Source organism: Rhinichthys klamathensis, unplaced genomic scaffold (assembly GCF_029890125.1).
Source record: "Rhinichthys klamathensis goyatoka isolate OS25496 unplaced genomic scaffold, OSU_Roscu_1.1 h1tg000169l_1, whole genome shotgun sequence".
In the NCBI taxonomy this organism is placed as follows: Eukaryota; Metazoa; Chordata; class Actinopteri; order Cypriniformes; family Leuciscidae; genus Rhinichthys; species Rhinichthys klamathensis.
In genome coordinates, this window is record NW_026606700.1 from 3,579,662 (window position 1) to 3,604,042 (window position 24,381).

The 24,381-nt window shown below is 36.3% G+C and overlaps 2 protein-coding genes across 3 annotated transcripts in view; one reads left to right on the plus strand and one right to left on the minus strand.

Moving 5' to 3' along the window:
- Window positions 1–6,846: 6,846 nt before the first annotated feature.
- fxn (frataxin) lies at window positions 6,847–14,377 on the minus strand. Its single transcript, XM_056259750.1, has 6 exons — window positions 14,205–14,377; window positions 13,772–13,843; window positions 13,569–13,645; window positions 10,224–10,344; window positions 7,939–8,036; window positions 6,847–7,680 (listed from the first exon to the last, which is right to left on the minus strand). The coding sequence occupies exons 1-6, from the start codon at window positions 14,313–14,315 to the stop codon at window positions 7,542–7,544; spliced, it is 618 nt and encodes a 205-aa protein (XP_056115725.1). The 5' UTR covers window positions 14,316–14,377; the 3' UTR covers window positions 6,847–7,541.
- Window positions 14,378–15,184: 807 nt separating this feature from the next.
- pip5k1bb (phosphatidylinositol-4-phosphate 5-kinase, type I, beta b) overlaps window positions 15,185–24,381 on the plus strand; it is a 51,908-nt gene continuing 42,711 nt past the window's right edge. For both annotated transcript variants that reach the window (XR_008807841.1, XM_056259752.1), the window contains exon 1: window positions 15,185–15,326. The gene's annotated coding sequence lies outside the window, so the exon portion shown is untranslated. The remainder of the gene's footprint in view (window positions 15,327–24,381) is intronic.

The window sequence follows — 24,381 nt, forward strand, 5'->3', positions numbered from 1 at the left end:
TATTTTATATTATTCTTCTCAAATCAGTGTTAATTTCTATTGTGACAACATCCCCCACAATTATTGGACTTTATTCCCTGTGTACATTGTTTGCAAAACTGTTCTTATATAAATTGTCACTTTCAATTACGTGCAACAATTTATGCAAGAATGGATTAATGAATTATTTACACAAATTTGTTCTGCATGTGTTTTATGAATGAGGTCCAATGTGTATTCTCTCATCAAGAATGGTGAAATATTCCATACCAAGACTGTTGTGTGTGTGTTTATACTAAAACTGACTATCAAAAATATATAGCCTGAGAAATATACACTTGAAGTGACAACTTGTCCCATTTCCCTTACAGTATAATATAAAGTCAATACACATTGCACATACATTTGTTTTTATATATGAAATGCACAGTAAATCTGTATTTAAAGTATCTTTTAGTAAAACAAATACTTTTAAACCTTTATCTTTAACAATTTGCTCTACAATTTGTGAAAACTCCATGATTAAATCAAGGAAGGCAGAGGTCGAGCTTCATGATATATGACTTCAACTAGTCAATACTCACCACAGAGGATCTTTATCAACTGTGCTACCAAATCACTTCTCATGTCTAAACATAATTTGATATCCCTATGTCAGAGTCACAAACACGTGATATCCAAATATGTGCATAGCGTGTCTCCGCACACCTTCATATTATCACACTGTTACATTCATCTTGAGCGGAGAGCCAATTCCGCTGGGTAACTTCTAAATGATGTATTAAACCACAGAGCTGCAATAGACTCATGCGTCTCCATTAAATATCAAAGTGCGCACGGCACCTGTCATACCACCAAAAGCACTCCAAATGACGTAAATGATGCCGACGCGCAGGACTTTGAATGAAGAACAATCATGGCGGCCACAAGCGCTCGAAAATAACTAAGCTACTTCAAAAAGGCCTAGGGTAATGAACGTTTTCATAGGGTTCATTTGATGGACACCTCAGATTGGACTAATCACCATAAATCTGCTCAAGGTTTGCCAGATTTCAAATCATATATTTCCAGGGGGCCCAGAACCAGCTGAGCAGCTGACATTAAGATGAATGGGAATGCTATTGCTAAAGGATCGCTTTCTCCAGGTATTATACACCTCCCCGATCAAAACCTTCACTAGCGACTATCCTGATTCCAAAGGAAGCAGACAGAGGAAAAATATAAAATCCATTTCATGTTTTTAAGAGCTCTAAAAAAATATGTACTGTATCTAACAAAAAAATATATAAATAGGAACAAACTAATATTAAAATTGTGGCCAACAAGATAACGCAATTAATAATTTCAATGTCATTAACATTTTCATCAAATTACTGGTTTTATAATTCTACACAATTTTGTCTAAATAAATTAAAAATAACAAATAATTAAATCGATCATTTTAAATGCTACAAATGAATTTCGGCATCGCAACATTATAGCTAATGGTGAAAAAAATGGATATAAATTGAGACTTGGTAAAGCTTTAATGAATAGCCTATATATTAGGGATGCGCTAATATTAAGTTAATTATTATTAAATTAATTATTAAGTTGTTAATTATTTGTGGCTGATTTTAATGTTAACAACATTTTCAACAAGTTGCCGAATTTTCTAAACTATAACGTCTAAATAAATAAAAAAAACACACAGAAACATTTTAAATGTTACAAGTGAATATAATATGCATCGAAGTTTTGTAATGTAGGCATGTAAACTGGATATTCATTTTAATATTTAGCCTACTAAAAACTTAATTTAAAATAGTTAAATAGTTGCATTTTAAAAGATTACCTTTAAGATGATGGCTAAGGTAATCTAAATGTAAAAAAATAGGTAAATGAGCATGGCCATATCCAATATTGATTCTTATCAATAAACAAATCTTTAACTTCCCGATACTAACTGATAGGGTATCAATATTGTGTATCAGATATAATGAAACTCACATGTTCTTCAAAAGCACGATAACTTCAGAAAGCAAAGCACCCTAGATAGTGCGTCTTGTCCACTATGTAACCTATTAAAAAAACTCATCTCTTGTTGAGAGTTTTGGTCTTGTAAAATGTGACATCTCATTCTCACCTGACTTCAGTTGGGTTTTTGTTCCTTTACTCAACATTGTCTCGCCTCTGACCTCCTGGTGCTGATAATGTCCCTCTTTGACTCGCTCCACATATCTCAGAGAAACACTAAATGGAAGGTCATCTAAGCACAAGATAATATACTCAAAAGTTTGGAGGACTTGAAAATTCAAGGTACAAAATGATAAGTAGGGATAATCCACGGCTAGATGTGTTGCTTGTGCATTAAACGATTTTAATGTTGCCTCCGCGGAGTGTATTCAAACTGTTTAAAGCACAGCTAGCCGTGGATTGTCCCGCTTATATAGCACGGTCATCATTTGCCAGCACTGACAAAAGCTGTTATTGATTGCAGGCTAGGCTACGCAATATTTGACCGGAAGGGTAAAAATGACGGTTATTTTCGTCAGTTAGGGCTTGTTGTTAGAGCTGTAGATACTGCCCGCTTTGAATCAGACACAGAGATAAAGTAGCCTAGTGTGTAAGTAAGATGACATTTATGTCAATTAATGACTTAAAGCATTTATTTGAATTCATTATCGATCGAGAGAGAGATCGAGATTGGAAGTTGATCTAGTATTGCAGGCCTACCTGTCTGTTGGTCTCTAGATTAACAACGAAGCTGTGAGTTTAATTACTTTAAAACCAGCGATGTTACCTCCTCGTTGCTGAGAAGTATAATGTAGCAATTCAGTAGAGAAATATTTTAATAATAAAAGTCGAAGGCAGCGTTTATAAGTTTCTATATGCGCACTGCACGTGAGTGTCAATGAAAACAGCGCGAATGTCGTTGCGTTTGTGTGCGTCATTGAAAACAGCGCATTGATATAGAATAGTGATTAAACTGACTGTTGATATCAGAGTCTAGGAAATCGTGCCAGACCACCACATCCTCTTGGTCATGCGTCATATTAACAGCTTCAGGACAGGGAAGCTCATCCTTATTCCACGGTTCCATATTGACGCACGGCCTTGAGAATCTTCTGAAGCTAATAGAGTGTTTATTGAGAGCTGCTCCTTTAGCTTTTATAAACCAAGGCAACTGCAATGTCACCTTTGCTACTTTATGTCTAGGGAAAGAGAGGCAGAAGAGCCAATTAACATGACTTGAGCAATCTCTTGGGATCCTTGAAAATTATGCTAATCAGGACCCCAGGGAATAAAACATTTTCAGACATGCAAGTTAAAAATTGGAAATGTTTTACCTCCGATATTTGTGTATATGATAACGACTTCCATGCTCACACTTCCATGCTGTCTGATCAGGTCCAAAATTAACAATTGCCAAAGGCCAAATGTGAGTAATGTGAGTGTTTTGGTGAGTAAACAAAAATAGCTATAGTGACAACAAGTGTAAAGCTCATGCCACAGAACCATTGAAATGACCTAGTGAAATTCAGAAGTTAATTCAAATGGTGAAGAACAGGAAATCGCGATCAGTTACAGAACAACATCATAACCCTTCTTTCCCCAGTGATATTCCTCTGACCTCTCTTTTGTAATGTCTCTCAGCCATCTCTCTTTCTACAGTCGTTCTTGCTCTCTCTATCTTCTCCCCCATCATGAGTGGACACGCCCCCTACTGCTGATTGGCTACAAGTGTGTTGTGGTGCTCGGTCTGATCCACTTTCAACAGTATTTCTCAGAAATTGCTTACTGCACCTTTGAAGTCTGTATCTGTAAGACTATATATTTTATCCTCCAGTTTTATGAAAAAAGTAAAAACACAACTCTCCTCGACAAGTCAGACGGTGTTGAGCAATAGTAATAGTGTTGCAGTAATTATGACATAATACTAGATTGTTAAGCTGAATGCAAAAGAAAGCAATGTTTTGGTCTGGTAAAAAAACATTAAGTAAGACACTGTGTCAGTGTCTCAAATCAGGGTCTCATTGCACCTTGTTTGCTTATAATATATTGAATGTGCTCTAGAGTAGACAGACAGCTAAAGTTGTGAGAGCCGCTTTAAATAGAAAGATAAGGTCCTTCTCAGATTATCCTTCAGATGCTATCTCAAGGAGGATTCACAATAGAAGCAAAAACTGTCCGCCCTGCTTTGTAGATACGAGTGCTCCAGAGTCTGTCAAAGATGAGAAATTAATCTCTCCAATTTCCGGTGAATGCAGCAATTTATCTCAATTTTCTTCAGGTCTGTGACAACACTAGACTCTGCTGTCACACTCAAAAGATTAAATTCCTCCAGTCCTCATGAAACAGTTACCATTTGGGAGACTTTATAAACTAAAAACAATTTAAACATAAATATATGGTGTAATGTGACCAAATGAGTTAAAATTATCAATAATCCAATTGTAAAAGTTAAAACTAAAAAAGCTTTTTAAATTTTTTTTTTTTAAATCAATGGTGGCTGACTAATTGAAATGGATATTTTGACAGATTTTAGAATAATGTACAAATGCCTGTATGCTAATTCTTTGTTCTTCTTTGTCATTTGTTCAAAATTCATTTTAACAATAACTAAAAACTTTCAAAAAGACAACATACTGTGAACCACGATGTTGTTAATCGATGCCGCCCAAATTATTTCAACTGAAATTAATTCTGTTTAACAGCAGAACTGGTGGAATATTGAACAGAAAATTCCACCAATCAGAGTCGAAAAAGCAAAACGCACCAAACGAGCTCTTTAGTCAGATTTTCAAATACTTTTTTGGTTCAAATCAAAGTTTGTGTGTTGTAACTCACCTCGTAGACTCGTAGCTGATTGGCTTGGTTCGTGGCTTATACCAGTAACTCTTTAACAAGAAAATGAATGAAAAAAAATACTTCCGGAACCATTGCCACTGAGAAAGGGGACAGGAGCTAATGCATAATTTCTTATCATTTTTACTGTCATAATTGATTATATCTTAAAATGTGATATATCATGATATGAAGTCACAGTTGTGAGAAATAACATTTGCAAATGTGGTATATTACAGTGCAATAACAAGTCATTTACTTTGAGAACAGGCTTTTACAAAGCAGACTAAAATTTCCATGAATATTATAGAAATCCCTTTGATAACTATTCAAAACCATGGGTTGCAACAACAAAGGAATGACATGTACAGATTCTGTGCTTATTAACATCCAACAAATTCTAATTAACCAGTTTCTTTTGATGTGGAATTAATGCCAAGCATCCCACATGATCTCTACGCAGTGCAGTTGAGTCATCTGAAGTGCATCAGGCCTTTTGTCTGATTCATGGCATTGATGTTGACTGAGTAAAATAGCAAGAAAAGAAAAGACTCACCTGAATTGAAGAATAGTTCCTTTTTCTTCTTCTTTAGAAAAACGAATCCTCAATAAGCAAATGCAAAAAACAAATCATGATTGCATCATCATCAGATAAGTGTTTAGGGGCATGCATCTTAATGTTGCTTGACATAGGTTAATTTTTCCAGGTCACATTGTATTTTTAGCCCCATGTTTTCATGTTAGTCCAGAATGTTTACATTAGATGACGTCCTTCTGAGAAACGCTCTGCCGAGGGCGATGTTTGACGTCCAGCTGAAACGAGGCTGAAATGACAGTAAAACGTGCGTGAGCTCGGGGAATCTTTCAGACTTCCTTCGCTTGTTTGGAGCAAAACCACTCAATTGACATCAGAGTTCAGTGATAAATCCATGTTCCCATGGAAACTTCATGCTATTTTTGGGCCTGTGAGTCAAGCTCTATAATAGACATTTGCATATTCATGTCTGGACAAAGAGAGAAAAGATGCTCAAAGTGTTTATCATCAGCCGTGAGCTCTGATTCAATAGCTCCTCGTATCATAATTAGGTGCCATTAATACTGGGAATAATCTGGCATCTTAAAGGACACTTTAGCTCAAAGACAGAGTGTTACAGCTTTCACAAAGATTAAAAAGCAGCTGGTGCAATTTATATGAGAGGCTTATCTCAAAGTAATTGGTCTCAAATCTTCATATCAAAGTGTAGCTAACACTGAAATCAGTTGCAGATATCAAGGCAGACTCAGTTTCTCAAACACCTACCGAAATTAAAGTTATGACTGAAAACCGATCTAAAACATTGTCTTGCACAAATATATTTTAAAAAACACCCCAAAATTATTATTTTAACGTATTAATAAATCATAATCACTTAAAATAATAATAATAATAATGTTAAAGCTATACAGAAATTAAACTTATGACTGAAAACCGGGCTAAAGATATTGATCTAAAACATTGTCTTGCACAAATAAATAATAAAATAAAAAACACCCAAGTATTATTTTAACATGTATTAATAAATAATTTCTAATAATAATAAAATTTTTATGATAATATAATGATGAAATAATATTTTAATAAATAATAATACAATGTTAAAAATGAAATTACTGAAAACCGAAGATATTGGTCTTAAGATAGTGGCCTAGAACATTGTCTTTGAACATTTCATTAATTAATTAATAAAAAGCAACCAAGTATTATTATTTTAACATTTATTTATAATAATCATTCAAAATCATGAATAATAATAATTAATGCTATAATACAAATAAAACTAATGTATACAATGAAAATAAAACAATTTATTTAACATTATATTTACATATGCATCAATAGACAGAGAAATCAACACTGCGCGAGATGTGCTATCGTTTCATCACATACAACCTGATTAAATACATCAAACATTTCACCACAGTACAATACATCTCACATTTCAACATTTGCATGGACAGCGTATCAAGTTAATGTTGCGATATATGGGCTATTATGTAATGATCGTCTTTGTTGTATCACCAGAGTTAATGACACTGCTTTAACTGACGGGTGGGTTGATGCTAATTTGGGCTGGTATTTTTAAACCATCTGAGGGTGGTGGTAAAGCTCTGAGGAATATGATCGGAGAGCGATGCCGTTATTCACAGATAATTCTTGAATAAAGGCTCTGGCCGAGGGCTTTTAGAGCAAGAACTTCTCCATCTGTCAGTCGTAATCCTCATCTTTTCCTGCATCTACCCAGCAGCCTCTAGTTCAACCAGGGCCAGGCGTGCAGAAAGCTGCAGATAACTACAGCCTCCGAAAAACAATCTGTGTCCATTTGTCTTATTCAGGTGGTTTAAGAGCCATTAAACGTGATCTCTTTAATCCGACCAGGTTCATTTACAGGGATTTGATTATGAGAGCACTTTCTGCTGTTCTGAGTGCATTTAAAACTTACAATTGTATACAGGTTTGATAATGCAGACACACAAATACTCCCTGCAGTTTATCTGAGGTCTATACTTTTTGTGCTTTTATGGCCAATTTGTAGGTCTGTGAACAATGGGAATATTTAAACCATAAAAAATATCAAGCCAGCCTAATAGGTTTTTTGAGCATTGGCTACAGTAGTAACTTGCTAAGATCACGAGAGTCACAAGAGAACTGGCAAGGAAAAGATCAATAACGGTGTCTGTTCTTCAAATTGTTCTCATCATGAATGGATGAGATGCGACAGGTCTATATTTGATTTGAAGATGACAGACAACTCTTTGGAGAGCAGACTGTGCAATGTCACACCATCGTGAGCGTACACCCATCGCTCCCCCGTCCAATCGTAGCGCTTTGGCCCACTGAGAAAGGAAACATTCAGAAATGTCTGATGAAGCTGAAAACTGAACATATTTGCGCGCATTATATCACACTGTTAATATGCAATTCAAGAACTAGCATTTCTAATGCCACTCAGTTAAAGAATAAAAAATACTGACACTAAGTAATACAAAGTGAAACATGTTATCAAGGAAATTAGCTGATTCTCATTCTTTTACATAGAACAGATTAAACACAGTTAAGCATTACATACGAACATCAACAAATGACTATCTAACCTTGTCGGCGACGAAAGCCAAATCTGTCGGTTGGGTGTCTGTTTGTTGATAACGTATGTGCCGTGGTCAGAGCCAACTTTCACCGTCAGCACACCACTCTGTTAAGACATTTAACACACATGTAAATGTATGAGAGCTTCAGTCTGTGGCTTTAACATTGAAACAAGAAGCATTGACAGGGAACCTGAAAGAGATTCTTTTTACAAATATTTAACAATTAAACTTATCATAATTGCAAAATATATAAAAATAAAACGTAGGGGTGCACTTATTTGTTTCTCATTTCTGTGGACATTTTTTAAAATAGAATGTTTATAATTAATTATAATCACTTTCACCTATCAATGCAGTCCAAATTAAGTTTGAGCATCAATATGCCAACATTTAAAATAGATAAATAAAATCAATAAATGCAAAGGGTGTACTATTTTTTCCCCCCACAAATTATCCTAAATAAAAAAGAAAAATATGCAAACCTAAAAAACTGATCAATTAAACCACAAACTATTTGTACCATTAAACTGATGCCTAAAACTAGCCTGGGAAAACCCAGACAACTTCCGGCAAATTTAGATTTGCTCTGAAAGTTAGTCTGGCAAATTTCCAATCCGTCGAAATCGCGGCACCAATCAGAAACGTTGGGGCGGGCTTTACACGATGCCGACAGCGCTGGGATTTTGAAGCAGATTTTGTAGCCTACATTACAAAGATGGATGCCGCCGTCGAACATCACTCGTTCGAATCAGCTATCGCGTCTGTTTTAAGCGATTTGAACGTTTCCTTTTTGTTAAAAACCGAGGAAAGAACAACACTCGGAGATGTTTCTGCCGCTCTGCATACGTCATCTCCTTCATCGCTCAGATTGGGTTTAGGTCTATCCGCGACGTCCGTTGGTGACGCCCCTCTGGAAATGATTTGTCTATGACGCTTTGCCAGACCATAACTCAAGTTACAACTGAGAATGGTCTGGTTTTAACCAGGCTAGCCCAAAACACCACTGGTTCAGAATTCTTAAAGAACATGCATATGAAACAACCTCCAAAAAGATGATCTATATGTGTGAATGTATAGTCAGATCCGAGGCCAAGCATTGGGAACATGGCTCAATTTGTCAACAAAACCTTGGCTTGCAGCTGTCCGAATGTTTGATATAAAGGGTTGTGGTATCATTATATCATATCAACTGTAGCAACAGAGTCAGTGTGCAAAAAGAGAATTTTCTGAATCAAATTTCAGGGGACGGCTGCACTGTGAGGCTAGTGTTTGCCGGCTGCATGTGAGGCTATAGAGGTGTAAAAACAAGCTGCTTAGAACAAGTAGCTGACAGGAAGCTCACCGCCTGACATTTATCCAGCCAGAGGAGAGCGTAGAGCGTGAATGACCAATCAATCTGTCAGCAGGGCCTGCTGGCCACCCGCCAGGTGCTTAAATGGAACGAGTGCAAGGACTTAATCACTCACTGGGTTCGAGACAGATCTTTGTAAAAAAAAATCTAATAAATTATATATATATATATATGTGTGTGTGTGTGTGTGTGTGTATGTATTTATGTATGTGTGCTTGTGTGTGGAATGATTGGAAGTTACATTAGTCTCTTACAATAACATACTAAAAGCTCAGTGTTTGTAGCCTTCATAAATCCTGCAGGAAATAGGCATTTTCTCTGCAAGGTGCTCCAACAAAGGCTGCTGCACAAAAAGCAGTTTTTGGCTGTGAACTCTTAACAGGAGTTGTGCGGGAGCACTCAACAGCAATAACAGTCAAGCAAACCTCTTTTCTATAAAAGAAGAAAAGATACAATCATAAAAGTTTTAGGACCCCTTTTCACCTTACAGAGCAACGACCTAATTGCAATGTTCCACAAAAAGGCTGGGGTGGGGATGTAAAGGTTAGACAAATGGGTTACATGACAAGTAAAGACTGGAAACACCAACTCAATTCATTTTAATTAAATTAAGAGTTCTTGAATTATTTTTTATCTTGCTAATTTTTCTTTTCTTTTGTAAAGGCGATGGTCTATATTGTGTCTGTATATGTTTTTTGTTGCTAATGGTTAATTTAAAATCGATTCATTTTTCTACTGTTATTTTCTCACTGAAAATACAATTCAATCAAGAATCAGATGCAATCCATTGAAAACAGCATTTCTTGTTTCCAATCATTTTAGACCAACATTGACCCCTACTGGACATCTAGGCAAAACAGACTTTTCATATAATTGAGATGTAAAAGCACTGCAGGCATTTAACATGTAAGGATGTGAGAATAAGGGCATGTGTACTTACAGAAAAGACAACGTCATAGTCCATTCCAGTGAAGTTCTCATCTGTGAGGTCTTCAAAATAATCTGATAAAGCATCCATTGTCTCATCTGCTAGTCTCCCATAGTCGGTCTCTGTTAGTTCTCTATACAAAACAATTACTTTGTAGAATAAAAATAGTAGTACCCCATCATTGCAAAATATTGGTGCATGTGATGCAAATGTATAAATAATATATGAGAACGAAGGTAACACTTTACAATAAGGTCCCATTAGTTAACGTTAATTAAAGGTGCAATGTGTAAAATTTTTGAGTATCTATTAACAGAAATGCAATATGACATCCATAACTATGTTTTCAGTGGTGTATAAAGAACTTACCGGTACTTAATAAACCGTAATGTTTTTATTACCTTAGAATGAGACATTTATATCTACATAACCGTGGGCACCCCCTTCTATGAAGGTCGACATATTGTGACGTCATGTTTCTACCGTAGCCGACAGCGAACACACAGCGCTACAGAGCGCGTTTCGTTCATACCTTGAAAGAGAAGCAGCAGAAAGCTAGAAGCTAGCCATAGACACCGTGAGTAGTGACTTTTCCCTTGTCAGTGGTGTAAAATATGTAGTTGGATTGTTTTATGTAACTTAGTTCTTCTCCCTCGCTGTGTCATGGCTTTGCTATGTGGGGCTAAATGTGCTGGTTACGTTCGTGAGACAGCTGATTAGTACTCTTGTCATTGACCGTAAAACAGTAACGTTACAGGAATCACCAACCCGTCGATCGCGGTCGACAAGTCGATCTTGGAAGCATTTTAAGTCGATCGCGAAGAGTTTTCAAAATCAGAGAAAAAAGCCTATTGTGTGTAGTAAATGGTGTCTAGGGGATGCGGAGGCGCGCGCTGTTACAATCACGTCATTTTTGCCGCGCTCACCTTTGGGCTCATGCGGACGCGTCGAGTTTAAACAAGGCTTTACGCTTCAACCAGCTCAGCTACAGTAACAGCTCATATTTAGCCAGCTAAACTTTTACTACCCTGTTAGAAAACATATATAGTTGCATAGTTTCATGTGGTTCTTCTCCCTCGCTGTATTATGGGTTTGCTATGTGGGGAGAAATGTGCTGGTTACGTTTGTGAGACAATCAGCTGATTACTATTATTATATTATATATTAAGACCCTTGATCCTCACCTGACTATGGCTTTGTAAACTTTATCCATGATGTGGTTTATAATGGACTGTGGTACAGAAACAGTGACAATGTTACACACTCTTGGCTTACTCTGGCTATTCTCTGCTGTCTCAGACGACGATATGTTTGTTCCGTTTTAGCCACCGTAGCTTCTTCGAAAGGGAGGGGTGAACAGTGGGCTGAGCCCTTAGTGCAACTCGCAACCGAACAGATAGATGTCGCTAAAAAATACACACTGCTGCACCTTTAAAGGGATAGTTCATCTAAAAATGAAAAAGTTGTCATAATTTACTCACCCTTATGATGATCCAAACCTGTATGAGTTTCTGACTTCTGTTGAACACAAAAGAAGATATTTTGAAGAATGTTGGTAATCAAACAGTTGACAGTAGCCATTGACTTCCATAGTAGGGGGAAAAAAATACTATGGAAGTAAATGGGGACCAGCAACTGTTTGATTACCAACATTCTTCAGAATATCTTCTTTTGTGTTCAACAGATGAAAGAAACTCATTTGGAACAACATGAGGGTGAGTAAATGATGACACAATTTTCATTTTTGGGTGAACTATCCCTTTAATGCATACCTAATATTAACAATGAGCAATACATTAGATATAACTTTTGATTTGAATAATGTATAAGTAAATGTTAAAATTAACATTAACCAAGATTAATAAAGAGAAAGTATTTTTTTCACTATTAGTTCATATTAACTAATGTAGTTAACTAATGTTAACAAATGAAACCTTATTGTAGAGAGTTACCAATGAAAAAAAAAGGTTTTATTAATAGTTAAATAAAAATAGATTGTACAGTATAATGTTTTCTGTGTCAAAAATACTTTTAGCTATATATTACAGACTGTAAATGATAAGAACTTTGCTGCTTATTTAAACTAGTGTATTATTTGAATTTGAATATAAACCAATTTTATGAGGACAGAGAATTGGAGGCTGATATTCCTAGGATTTTTCTTGTTATACAAACAAATAGCCTAAAAAAAAATGTGTATTAATGCGTTTAATGCAATTTAAAAATTTTACACACTAAAATACAACCCAGAAATGTAATATAAAATAATTTTTGAATAAAAATTAAATTAATATAAACATTTTTGATGGACAACAATCGTACAAAAAACACATTTTCAACACAGTGATAAATCATAACCAGCAGTATCTTACAGTTTTTCTCAGTCGCTTTGGTACATTTCTCGAATCATCCTCGACATTTGTAAAACAGAAAGTGCATTTCTCAAAACAATTCGTACAAATAGCAGCAGAACACCATGGATTACCTGCAAAAGCCAGTCTCTCTTGCTCAAAATCCTTAGTTCATCTCTCAAAAGTAAATATCTGTGTCAATGAACAAGTCAGTGCCATCAGAATGACAAGTCCTTGTGTCATTGTGTACGGATAAGAAAGTCTTATTGCTTAGTCATGTTGTCAATATAACAGTGTACTCTGGAGGGATAATCTGATGTAAACTATGGCTAAAGTTTTGATGAAAATTATTGTAAATTGTAGGTTACACCTTAGTGTATGTGGGAGTTTGATTGCAAGAGACTGGACAAGATTCACATTTACGCTTTTACTGTTTGTACTGTAATTTGTTGACAAACCATGTCATTGCAATACAGAAAGGAAAAGACAGCACTGCATAGCACAAAGAAAAAAAAAGAAATGTGAACAGGACAGATTTAGAAAAAAAGTCTAATGGAAATGTATAGAAATATGCTTGACATATTATGACAACTTGTTGTAAAGACATGTAAAGACTTATGCTATGAACTAATGCCTAAATGTTGTGGGGGGTGAGACTATTCAACAGAGACCCATTATAATACATTTTGATCAACATGACATAAGCAATTGATAATGTAGGAAACAGCAGAGAATTGTACATAATCATTTGCATGGATGTACCAAAGCATTTGCAACTTGTTCAAAGAAATGAGAAACTGCTTTTTTGAAGTGCACAAGTGACACAATGATGTGAAGATTGAACAGGTAGTTATGAGAATTTCAATTATGATCTGAGAAATGTATCGAAGAAGCGACTGAGAAAAACTGTAATGCATAATCAAAGTACAAGGATTATTGCAAATATTGTGCTCTATGAGTCAGTGATTATTACAAGATTACACTTTTCACTCAGAACAATATTTACCTCAACTGAGGTGCGTTTTCTTCTCCAAGAGGTGCACTTAAATGAAGTTCTCTTCTCTTCAGACTGCCATCAAACCACTTTATCAGACAATATGGATGGATATGATAGCAGGTTATTTAAACCTTTATACATTTTTATACTTGATTTAGAATTGTTTATTTTAATTCTGCCATAAAAGGCACAAGAGGGTTTGAGTCCTTTACCTGTGTATGTCCTTCCCTTGTGACTGTCTTTGCTGAAGAAATACTCCTAGATTTGCCACCACCACATATTGACTAAAATCAAATGGGTCATAAACAAAACAGAGATAAAATATTTTTCGGACAACTAAAACACAAACAGTTACACTTATTTAGGTAATCCAAATTGGACAGATTTTCAGCATGAATGACCAGAATCAAGTAGCTGCTAGCCTAATTAGACTGAAAGTACTGAACTACAGGCAAAGTTTCATGTTTGATATTTCAAAGAGCCAAAAAACAAAACAAAAAACACGTCCTAGTCAGTTACGTCACGTCCTTACACAATATAATAAACAAATAAGAGACATTCACGACAAATAAGGCAATATAATATGAGACATTCATTGGCAATTCAGTCATGCTAACATGCCGGAAATGTTTGTTTTAAACTCACTTCAAGTCCACAGCTCATTGTTGATAGTCTGGAGGTTTGTTGGTGGCATTTCCATCTGGAGCTCAAATTTAGAAGATACAGAGCACGACACGTAATACTTAACCTTGACATAGCTTCAAAAAGGATGCAAGTATCTGGCCAGTCAGTCTGATTGCATATGCACGCTTTCTTTGACTGTCCTAGTTACATTTCAAAATAAAAGTCCCAACAAAATAAAAGTCTGTTTTATTCAGGAAGAATTTCGTTCTGATTTAATCTCTTTTTTAAGTTTTCTTTTAAAAGTGAAAATAATTAGAAAGTATTAATAATAATAATAATAATGATGATTATGTTTAATGCTGCCTTTACGTGCTTTCGGAATAATCGCAAATAGCCTACTAGTTTCCTAGTTAAAAAAACATTGGACATGAACGCTCAAGTCAAAATTTGAATGCGATGAGCTCGTAATCACGACTTGGGAAGTAGGACATTTCCGATAGCAAGTGAAGGCAGAATAATTTATATAGCGCAATTTCCATAGCTCAAGAACGCTTTATAATTGACATCTATAGGCTACAAGAAGAAAAGATAACAACAATTAAATAATACAAACTACAGAATAGAAGTACAAGAATAATACATAGACAAAAGAAAGGCATTGCATAAACAGGGTAGCAAATAAACAAAATACAGAACAACACGTATGATATATTACTCAGTTAATACTTTAACGATGATAGATAGATAGATAGATAGATAGATAGATAGATAGATAGATAGATAGATAGATAGATAGATAGATAGATAGATAGATAGATAGATAGATAGATAGATAGATAGATAGATAGATAGATAGTACCCACTTCAGACCAGTAGGTGGCATTAACTGCTCACATTGAGAGCGTGGCGGTATTATGGGAATGAAAGATGTTTCTCTGAAGTGCAGGAGGAGGCGGAGACTCACTGCCGTATGACTTTAGTCGCCTTCAATAACGATTCCCATAAAGTACAGGGACACTCACTGACTGCACTTACATCTAGTGAGAAAAACATTACAGGCTCTCGGAATATCAGTGTGCACTCAACCTCTCTCTCTCTTTCTCTGAAAGCAAGATATACCCTCACCTTAGAAGACATATAAAGGTAAGATATTTTTAAAATAATGTTTATTGCGACGTAACCTGTCTGAACCTGTCAGATGGACATACACCTGTACCTGCTACCAGTTCACCGGTGTGTTCTTCCGCTCTCGTGTAGGCAAGACGTCATATTTGACATATTAATTAATGTCTTGAATTATATGAAATATTTTAGCTATGCATGATAGGAAAAAACTTTAAGCAACGTATTAGCCCAATTCAAATAATTTAGGACACATTATAAACTCAAATTTTATCTTGTTATATTTGTTCATTGCAAAATCATGACATGACAGACTATTTTAACATTTCAAGATTTTACCTTTTACTCTCTGAACGTGTCAAAAATTACGTAATATTATCCCAGGGAAGAGGTTTCTTAGAAATATTTCGAAATTTTGATGTCGAGTGCATCTCAAAACCTAGCTGTCTGTCTACTGGTGAACGTGATTTCACAAAAAAAAAAAAAAAAAAATTGTTCCTGGAACAACATTATAATCACCCAATCAGATTTGAGGGTCAAGTTTAGGCTTACAGCCAGGGTTAGGTGCTTCTACATCAATGTTATTCATCTAAATTTTCAGGATAAGTTATGAGTAGGGTTAGGTTTAGCTAGGGATATGACTAAATTTTCTGACTGGAATGTTGATCCAGGAACATTAGTTGGCAAAATCACGGACCTGCGGTCCACAATTTTGGAAATCATTTAGGCTAATGCTGTTTTTAAAACATGTTTGCATGTTTTTATAATCTTTAAAGTGTTCCTTATTTAAAAATCACACATAAACACATTTAAGTAGGGGAGACCCGGGCTAGTTGTCACATATGTATTGCCACAAAAGGTTAATCTGTGTTCAGTGAACTGTATAATTTATCTCTGAGCAATAACAGTGAATATTGTAAATAGCTTTTTTTTGTCAAGTCACCTTTATTTATATAGCGCTTTGTACAATACAGACTGTTTCAAAGCAGCTTTCCAGTGATTACAGGAAAATGATGCATTTCAGCTGTTGTTCAGCTGAAGTCAGTTCAGACATTTTGTAGTCAAGTCTTTAAGGTATATGCGTATACAGAAAATGTATAGGTCTCATCATATTGATTGATTTTTATAATGTCAGTGGTATAGAACACAATAACTACATATTTACGTTATTTGTGAATATCCAGATTGAATATAGTCTGGTCCTATTACTGAAACGTACTGTGTGTTATGAGAAAAGTCATAAAGAACATATTGAATTGCTATTGCCTACAATTTACCGGATCAAATGAGGTTATGAGAAAAGAATTATAACTTTTAGCCATGTTGAAAATAACCCTGACTGGGCAGTTGTTTAGACAAGCTTTGTACCTGGAGGCACAAAATCACATGACAGCCAAAAACAATGAGAGGAAGAAGCAATATTCCTCTAGTGTGTGTGGTTGCGAAGCTCAGTGTCTCTTGTGCAGATCCTTTTCCAGGTGGTTGTTTGCAAAAGCGTTCTGCAGCAGTACTGAACTGCATAAATCTGTATCAGATGTTTGCACTTTTGTGCAAAATAACCTGGTAGCAACTTTTTCTTCATTAACACAAATATGAGATATGTTCAGAATAGAATATTAACATAACAGTCTCACTATTTCTGCAGTCTATATGTCTACTGTCCATAGAATGCATAAAACGGTCAAGGTTTGTCTAGTATTAGTAATAATTCATTGCAGTTTAGCAGAGCATCTATAACATCTCTTTTTATGACTTACCATTTGTCTGACTAAAGTTTTATTTTTTACACAAAATTGAATAAGAAAAATAGCCTATTTGATTACTGCATGCCACTCATGTGCAACGCAACATGATGAGGTTGTACTTCATGTTCTTTTTTAATGCACAAGTTTTATCTGTATCCCAGTCCTCTGTAAGATCAATAAGCCACGTCATTTCATTTCATTTGAATCTTTCTGGGGCCTTTCAAAGCAGCAGCTGAATGATGAACAGCAGTCGTGACCGGCGGTCTCACTCCCATGCACATTTTTTTATTGCTCCCACAGTGGCATGCTACATTCCTCCCTAGTATTCAGACTGCAGACAGCCAATAGACAGACTGACCCTGACCAGTTTGACCACCTCTTATATAAGAAATAAGATCTGTTTTATTTAACTAAGCTGCTCTTAGATCAGTACAGAAGAGCTGAGATGGCATGTGACATGCCCTTTTGACCTTGATGTGTAAAATACCTTCTCCCTGGCTGGATTATGTCACCATCATCATTAGTATACCTGTAGTGGGGGATTAGATGGTGAACTTTTGACTAAAAGAAGTTTTGGTCACATGATATCAAGATTAGTATGCGTTACTTGGATGGGTTAAATGTAGAGGACAAATTCTGAGTATGGGTTACTAGTTGGCCTTCATGTCACGTCACTCTTTCTCCTTTTCCATCTCAAAACCTATTCTGCTCACAGGTGATCGGAGGATAGTGCATGATCTTCCGATCTGTTGGATGATGTTTGAAGATGTTGTTTGTTGATGAATTTTTGCTTTTTAAAGTGGTTTCAGTTTAATATGTTGCAGGGCAGTCTCATTTATTGATAACAAATAATATTGATGATAATATAATAATATTGGGCTTGTTTTTGAACCTGCGGTTGCTTGTTTGTCTTGCGAGAGTTGGCAACACTGCTTGTGAATAATGTTCTATATTTGGTGTTATATTGCTAGTACACGTACAGTATTTGAATGTGCTTTACTGAGCGGTAAAAAGAGCATAAATTGCTCTGTTAAGGTGCAGTAAGCGATTTCTGAGAAACACTGCTAATATTTGAAATCAACACAAACAACCACAGCACACCCTCCCTTCATTGCTCCGCCCCCAAAATGCTCTTTATCACATGTCTCTTCATCATAGCTGAAGCAAAATAATTCAATAATAAAGAAGATGATGAACGAATTACAAAGAAGAACAAAAATGTAACATACAACACGAAAGAGTATAATGCAAGCAAGAGTAATTGTTAGTCGCCAGCAGTACACCAGCTCCAGACAAACAATGACGCATAAAAACTTGTTACTAGTCTTGTTACTATAGCAAACATTACAACAATGTTACTCACACATATGGAGCAGAAACAACACAACCTCAGCATCCGTTTTCAGGCCTTCTCGCTTAGGTCTCCAGCACGGGAAAACTTTTCCTAATATTAACACAGGTTCTAAAGCTCTTACCTGATCATTACCCTTCTTTTACCAGTGATATTTCTCTGAACTTTTCTCTTTCTTCAAGCTCTCTTTCTTCAGTCGTTCTTCAAATCTCCCTCTTGCTCACTCTCTCTCCTCCCTCATGAGTGGACACGCCCCCTACTGCTGATTGGCTACAAGTGTGTTGTGGTGCTCGGTCTGATCCACTTTCAACAGCATTTCTCAGAAATTGCTTACTGCACCTTTAAGGCACCTTTACACAGCCTATAAGGCTACTGTGATCAGGCTATGTGTCGATTCATTTTATATTTTAAAATTATTTTAAAAGCTAAAATGATTTTTTTTTTAAATGTATTTATTTTTAATTTATAATAGAGATTCGTTTAAAATAATTTCTGCCATTATCATTTTTAATGAATGCGTCTCTGCAGCATAAAACAGTGTAAATGCGACTTTTTTGTATGCCACTTTAGATGCAGCATTAGTTGATCAGTTTGCAGCAAAGCAAGCAGTGTTACTTGATTCATTAGTGTAGTGTAATGTTTATTCATTAGTGCAGTGTAAACCTGAGAAAACGAAAAGACTGCGAGTTGCATAGGATTTCTTATTCTTTCACGTATCTCTCACTGCTGAAGTTTATTGAGCCAGTGCTTTTGAATGGGAAATCAGCAGATGCAAATGAGTGTCAGCAAAAAACACATTCACAGCATCGTGGTCATATTTCTCTCTAAACCTGTGTGTAAGTCTCCCCTGAAGAATTGCATAACAAAACCTGTGATGACGCATAGCTGAGCCAAAGGTTGACGAGACGAAAACCTTCATAGTCTGAACAACCACAATGTCACACTGTTCTTGAATATAAACTTACAGATGATTCAGTTAATTGTGACTCCAGTACTAGCTGCAAAGGACATTTCTCTCGTTGACCCAATGAAAAAAACGTGAGGTTTTCATTTGACAAGTTATATAACCACTTTCCCTGAGCTTGTTTCAGCCTGTAGGCTATTTAGCAGGCGGTCATGATCACTTGTGTCTTGTGACATTTGTAAAAGCATAATGAAATGCATTCTTGAACGTTACTGACCTTGAATATGTCTTCTTTTATTTTGTATGTGACGATAATAGCTTGTTTGAAAATTACTTTATGTTTTAGTCCATCTGTTAAAACTAAGTGTAGATACTTCACTCACTGGAAATAATAAAATAGGAGTGTGAAATAGTTCCGGATCCACTATAAGTCTCTCCATAATAAGCCATGTAAAAGATGGTTGCAACGGTGTTCTGAGTAGTTTGGTCACATGACATGCTAATGCTGTTTGGCATCAAATCTTGCATGACTTATTAATGGCAATATTTTTTTTAATTGAACACAGCCATGGATGAAAAATCGAGAAGAAAAATTGAATTACATTTAAATTTAAAGGAGCTGTATGTAAGAAATGTATTTCAATGAATCATAAAATGGCCCTGATGTGTCTCTAGACATTAAGGAATCATGTTCATTTCAAATACTTATATCACTGACAACAGTAGTACGGCCACGATATTGTCATTTAAAAAGTGAAGTTGCAGCCCTCAACTGATGTTGATGTTGTCATCTTGTGTTTTGGCCTGAAGCCCCACCCTCCACCTATCTACCAATCACAAAGTCAGTAGTGTTTCGGCATCCGGGTTGCCAGCTCTGCTAGTTGAAAGCTCCTTGTAGCAGCCTACGTTCCTGCTGGATCCTGCAGCCTATCTGGCAACCTCGAGTCAGGGGGGAGGGGGAGGGGATACACCGCTCTACAGTAATTTGAAAGTGATTGCAGTACCAGTTTTGGCCACAATCTTACATACAGCTCCTTTAACAGTGAATTATGTAATAGTTGTCTCTGTTTAAATGTTTTACCTATATTTTTGCAGTAAATTATACACTCCATCCCTAATCTATCAATGTTTTTTTATTTTTTTTCAGCAAAATAATTTACCAAAAATGAAAATGAGAATGAACAAATATTGACAAATTTTCGTTGTTTTTCACCATGAAACAGAAGTTCTGATAGTCTTTCTTCCCTACTGTGATCCATGGACTTGATTTTGTCCATGAGGAATTGATTGGATGGTTGTGGTTTGCTATTGGTCGATCTCATGTGACTCACAGGTTGTCCCTCGTTCACACCAGTAAACACATCATCAGAGAAGAGAAGAGATGTTGCTGCAAGAGGGAGTGAAAGTTATTTTAATGAAAGATTTTGAGGGCACATGGCGCACGGATAAATCAATTATAATAAATACATAATGCAACATTCTATAAAACAAATAAGAATTTTGATTTCATGGTGACTTTTATACTCTGGGTTTAAAAAAATAAAAAAATTATAGATGTGAGAATCACAGAAAAGTGCACAGTGATTACTCAGACTACAGTGGGAGGGCAATCCCAATCCCACCCTGTCATGGAAAGCCTGTAAATGAGCTTGTTGTAGTGATTGGCTACTTTATGTGTAGGACTGAACCAACATTCTCACATTTAGTGTTAAATGTCAGACAGCAGTGCATGTTAACTGTTTGGACGCGTTGTGGGGGAGAGACAAACGGAACTGCAGGCGATGTTGTTGATCTCACAGGTTTCATAACAACAATGGAATCTAGACATGTATATCCTGTTCTTTTGATTTTCAAAAAAAGCATCAATCGCCTCTAATGGCAACTTGTCCCCCACCAGGCAACAACAGGCTCCTGGAAAGGCTCTTATTGTCAAATAGTACAGTCTGAGGGAGTTATTAGTCTCCTGCATGGTAGGGGTTGGTCACGGGACCTTTTGTTTTAGTTACCATGTTATGAGTCTTATGATCAAACATCTCATCTACCATATGCCTCTCTATAAGCAAATGCCCCCTACCTGAGAGAACTTAATGTAATATGCAGAGGAAATGATATTTTCCACACCTAAAGTGTTTGGTCTTTACCTACTTCGGCATCTGGACTCATATGACCAACATTATTTATTTGAAATACCTCCTGCGATATTACATCATGTTAGACATTCTTGATTTTTTTTATCACAAATAAAAAACAACAATAAATGTAATCATTTTTATTTATTATTATTTTATTAAGATAAAAGTGTTCTATTAAATTGCTAAATGTATTAAATTATATATACACTCACCGGCCACTTTATTAGGTACACCTGTCCAACTGCTCGTTAACACTTAATTTCTAAGCAGCCAATCACATGGCGGCAACTCAGTGCATTTAGGCATGTAGACATGGTCAAGACAATCTCCTGCAGTTCAAACCGAGCATCAGTATGGGGAAGAAAGTTGATTTGAGTGACTTTGAACGTGGCATGATTGTTGGTGCCAGAAGGGCTGGTCTGAGTATTTCAGAAACTGCTAATCTACTGGGATTTTCACGCACAACCATCTCTAGGGTTTACAGAGAATGGTCCGAAAAAGAAAAAACATCCAGTGAGCGGCAGTTCTGTGGGCGGAAATGCCTTGTTGATGCCAGAGGTCAGAGGAGAATGGCCAGACTGGTTCGAGCTGATAGAAGGGCAACAGTGACTGAAATAACCACTCGTTACAACCGAGGTATGCAGCAAAGCATTTGTGAAGCCACAACACACACAACCTTGAGGCGGATGGGCTACAACAGCAGAAGACTCCACCGGGTACCACTCATCTCCACTACAAATAGGAAAATGAGGCTACAATTTGCAAGAGCTCACCAAAATTGAACAGTTGAAGACTGGAAAAATGTTGCCTGGTCTGATGAGTCTCGATTTCTGTTGAGACATTCAGATGTTAGAGTCAGAATTTGGCGTAAACAGAATGAGAACATGGAACCATCATGCCTTGTTACCACTGTGCAGGCTGGTGGTGGTGGTGTAATGGTGTGGGGAATGTTTTCCTGGCACACTTTAGGCCCCTTAGTGCCAATTGGGCATCGTTTAAATGCCACGGCCTACCTGAGCATTGTTTCTGACCATGTCCATCCCTTTATGGCAACCATGTACCCATCCTCTGATGGCTACTTCCACCATGTCACAAAGCTCTAATCATTTCAAATTGGTTTCTTGAACATGACAATGAGTTCACTGTACTAAAATGGCCTCCACAGTCACCAGATCTCAACCCAATAGAGCATCTTTGGGATGTGGTGGAACGGGAGATTCGCATCATGGATGTGCAGCCGACAAATCTGCGGCAACTGTGTGATGCCATCATGTCAATATGGACCAAACTCCCTGAGGAATGCTTCCAGCACCTTGTTGAATCTATGCCACGAAGAATTGAGGCAGTTCTGAAGGCAAAAGGGGGTCCAACCCGTTACTAGCATGGGGTACCTAATAAAGTGGCCGGTGAGTGTATATATATATATATATATATATAAACGTGTCAGTGTGATGTGATCACCATTTCTGATTTTTATATTTTTGAAAGAAGTCTCTTTTGCGCACCAAGGCTGTATTCATTTTGATTGAAATTACAGTAAAAGCAGTAATATTGTGCAATATTATTACAATTTAAAATAACTGCTTTCTATTCAAATATATTTGAAAATGTAATTTATTTCCATTATGGCAAAGCTGAATTTCCACATCATTACACCAGCCTTAAGTGTCACATGATACTTCAGAAACCATCGCTGATTTGATGCTCAAGAAACATTTATTATTATTATCAATGTTGAAAACAGTTGTGCTGCTTAATATCTTTGTGGAAAGTATGATACATTTTAGGACTCTTTGATGAATAGAAAGTTCAAAAGAACAGCATTTATTTGAAATAGAAATAGTTTGTAACATTATAAATGTCTATACGGTCACTTCTGATCAATGTGTCTTTGCTGAATAAAAGTATTAATTTCTTTCAAAAATATAATCTTTCTGACCCTAAGCTTTTGAATGGTAATGTATTGACTGTCACTGCAGATGTCTTCTTTGAGGATCTCATGGAATGGTTATGGCCATATATGTGCTGATTCAACTTAAATGATCACAGAGGTCATTTAATTCCATGTCTTCTTCACAACTTCCTGTCTGCAACATGCAATGACTTAACAGGCACAGTAAAGGGAAGGGCATAATGGTTTTCTTATCACAGGTCTGGACCTCAGCCAGAGTGAGAGTGGAACAGCGGGTCCAACTCCATCCTGGGCACACCATTATCAGATAGCAGTGATAAAAGTGCATAAAGAGGCTTATTATGTTCCTGTGGTAGACATCTACCTTCCATATCTTTCAGCTATGCCTCATTGACTTTCAAAACATTTTTGTTTTATCCCTGGAGAGTTAAGTGAATAATTATTCTTTCTTTTTTCTTTTTTAAAATTTAGGATCACTGTTATGTTTATGCAGGTCAATTTGGACCTATTTTTATATTTTAGTCAGAAACCAACTTTATGTTGCCCTTTGTGTTTTTGACTCAATAAAAAGAACTGGCTCATACGAGTCATTAGTTCATTATTCGGACTACTAGTTGCGCTGCATGGTTTGGATTCACTTAAAAGGACGGATTCAGAAGAGTAATTCATTCTGGAATCGGAATACACAGGACGCACTGTGTGCGTTTGATTCACTAAAAAGAACTAGTTCATAATTGGTTCATTTTAAAATCAGACTATACTGGTTGTGTTTAACTCCAGTTTTAGACATACACTTGCAAACTTCCTTAAGCACTTCCCCTTGGGGAGGACCTCCATTGCAACATAGTTGAGTAGATATTGCAGAAAACTCTGTCAGAGTATTTTACTACGGTGTTCTGTGCTCATTGCATGCGGAAAGTGTTATTAAAAATGTACACAAATGTGATTCTTTGTTCCCAAATTTAATTGGGACACAGGGATAATACCAAACACATTTTTGCACACAAAACGTAGCGGACGCCATTTGTAGGG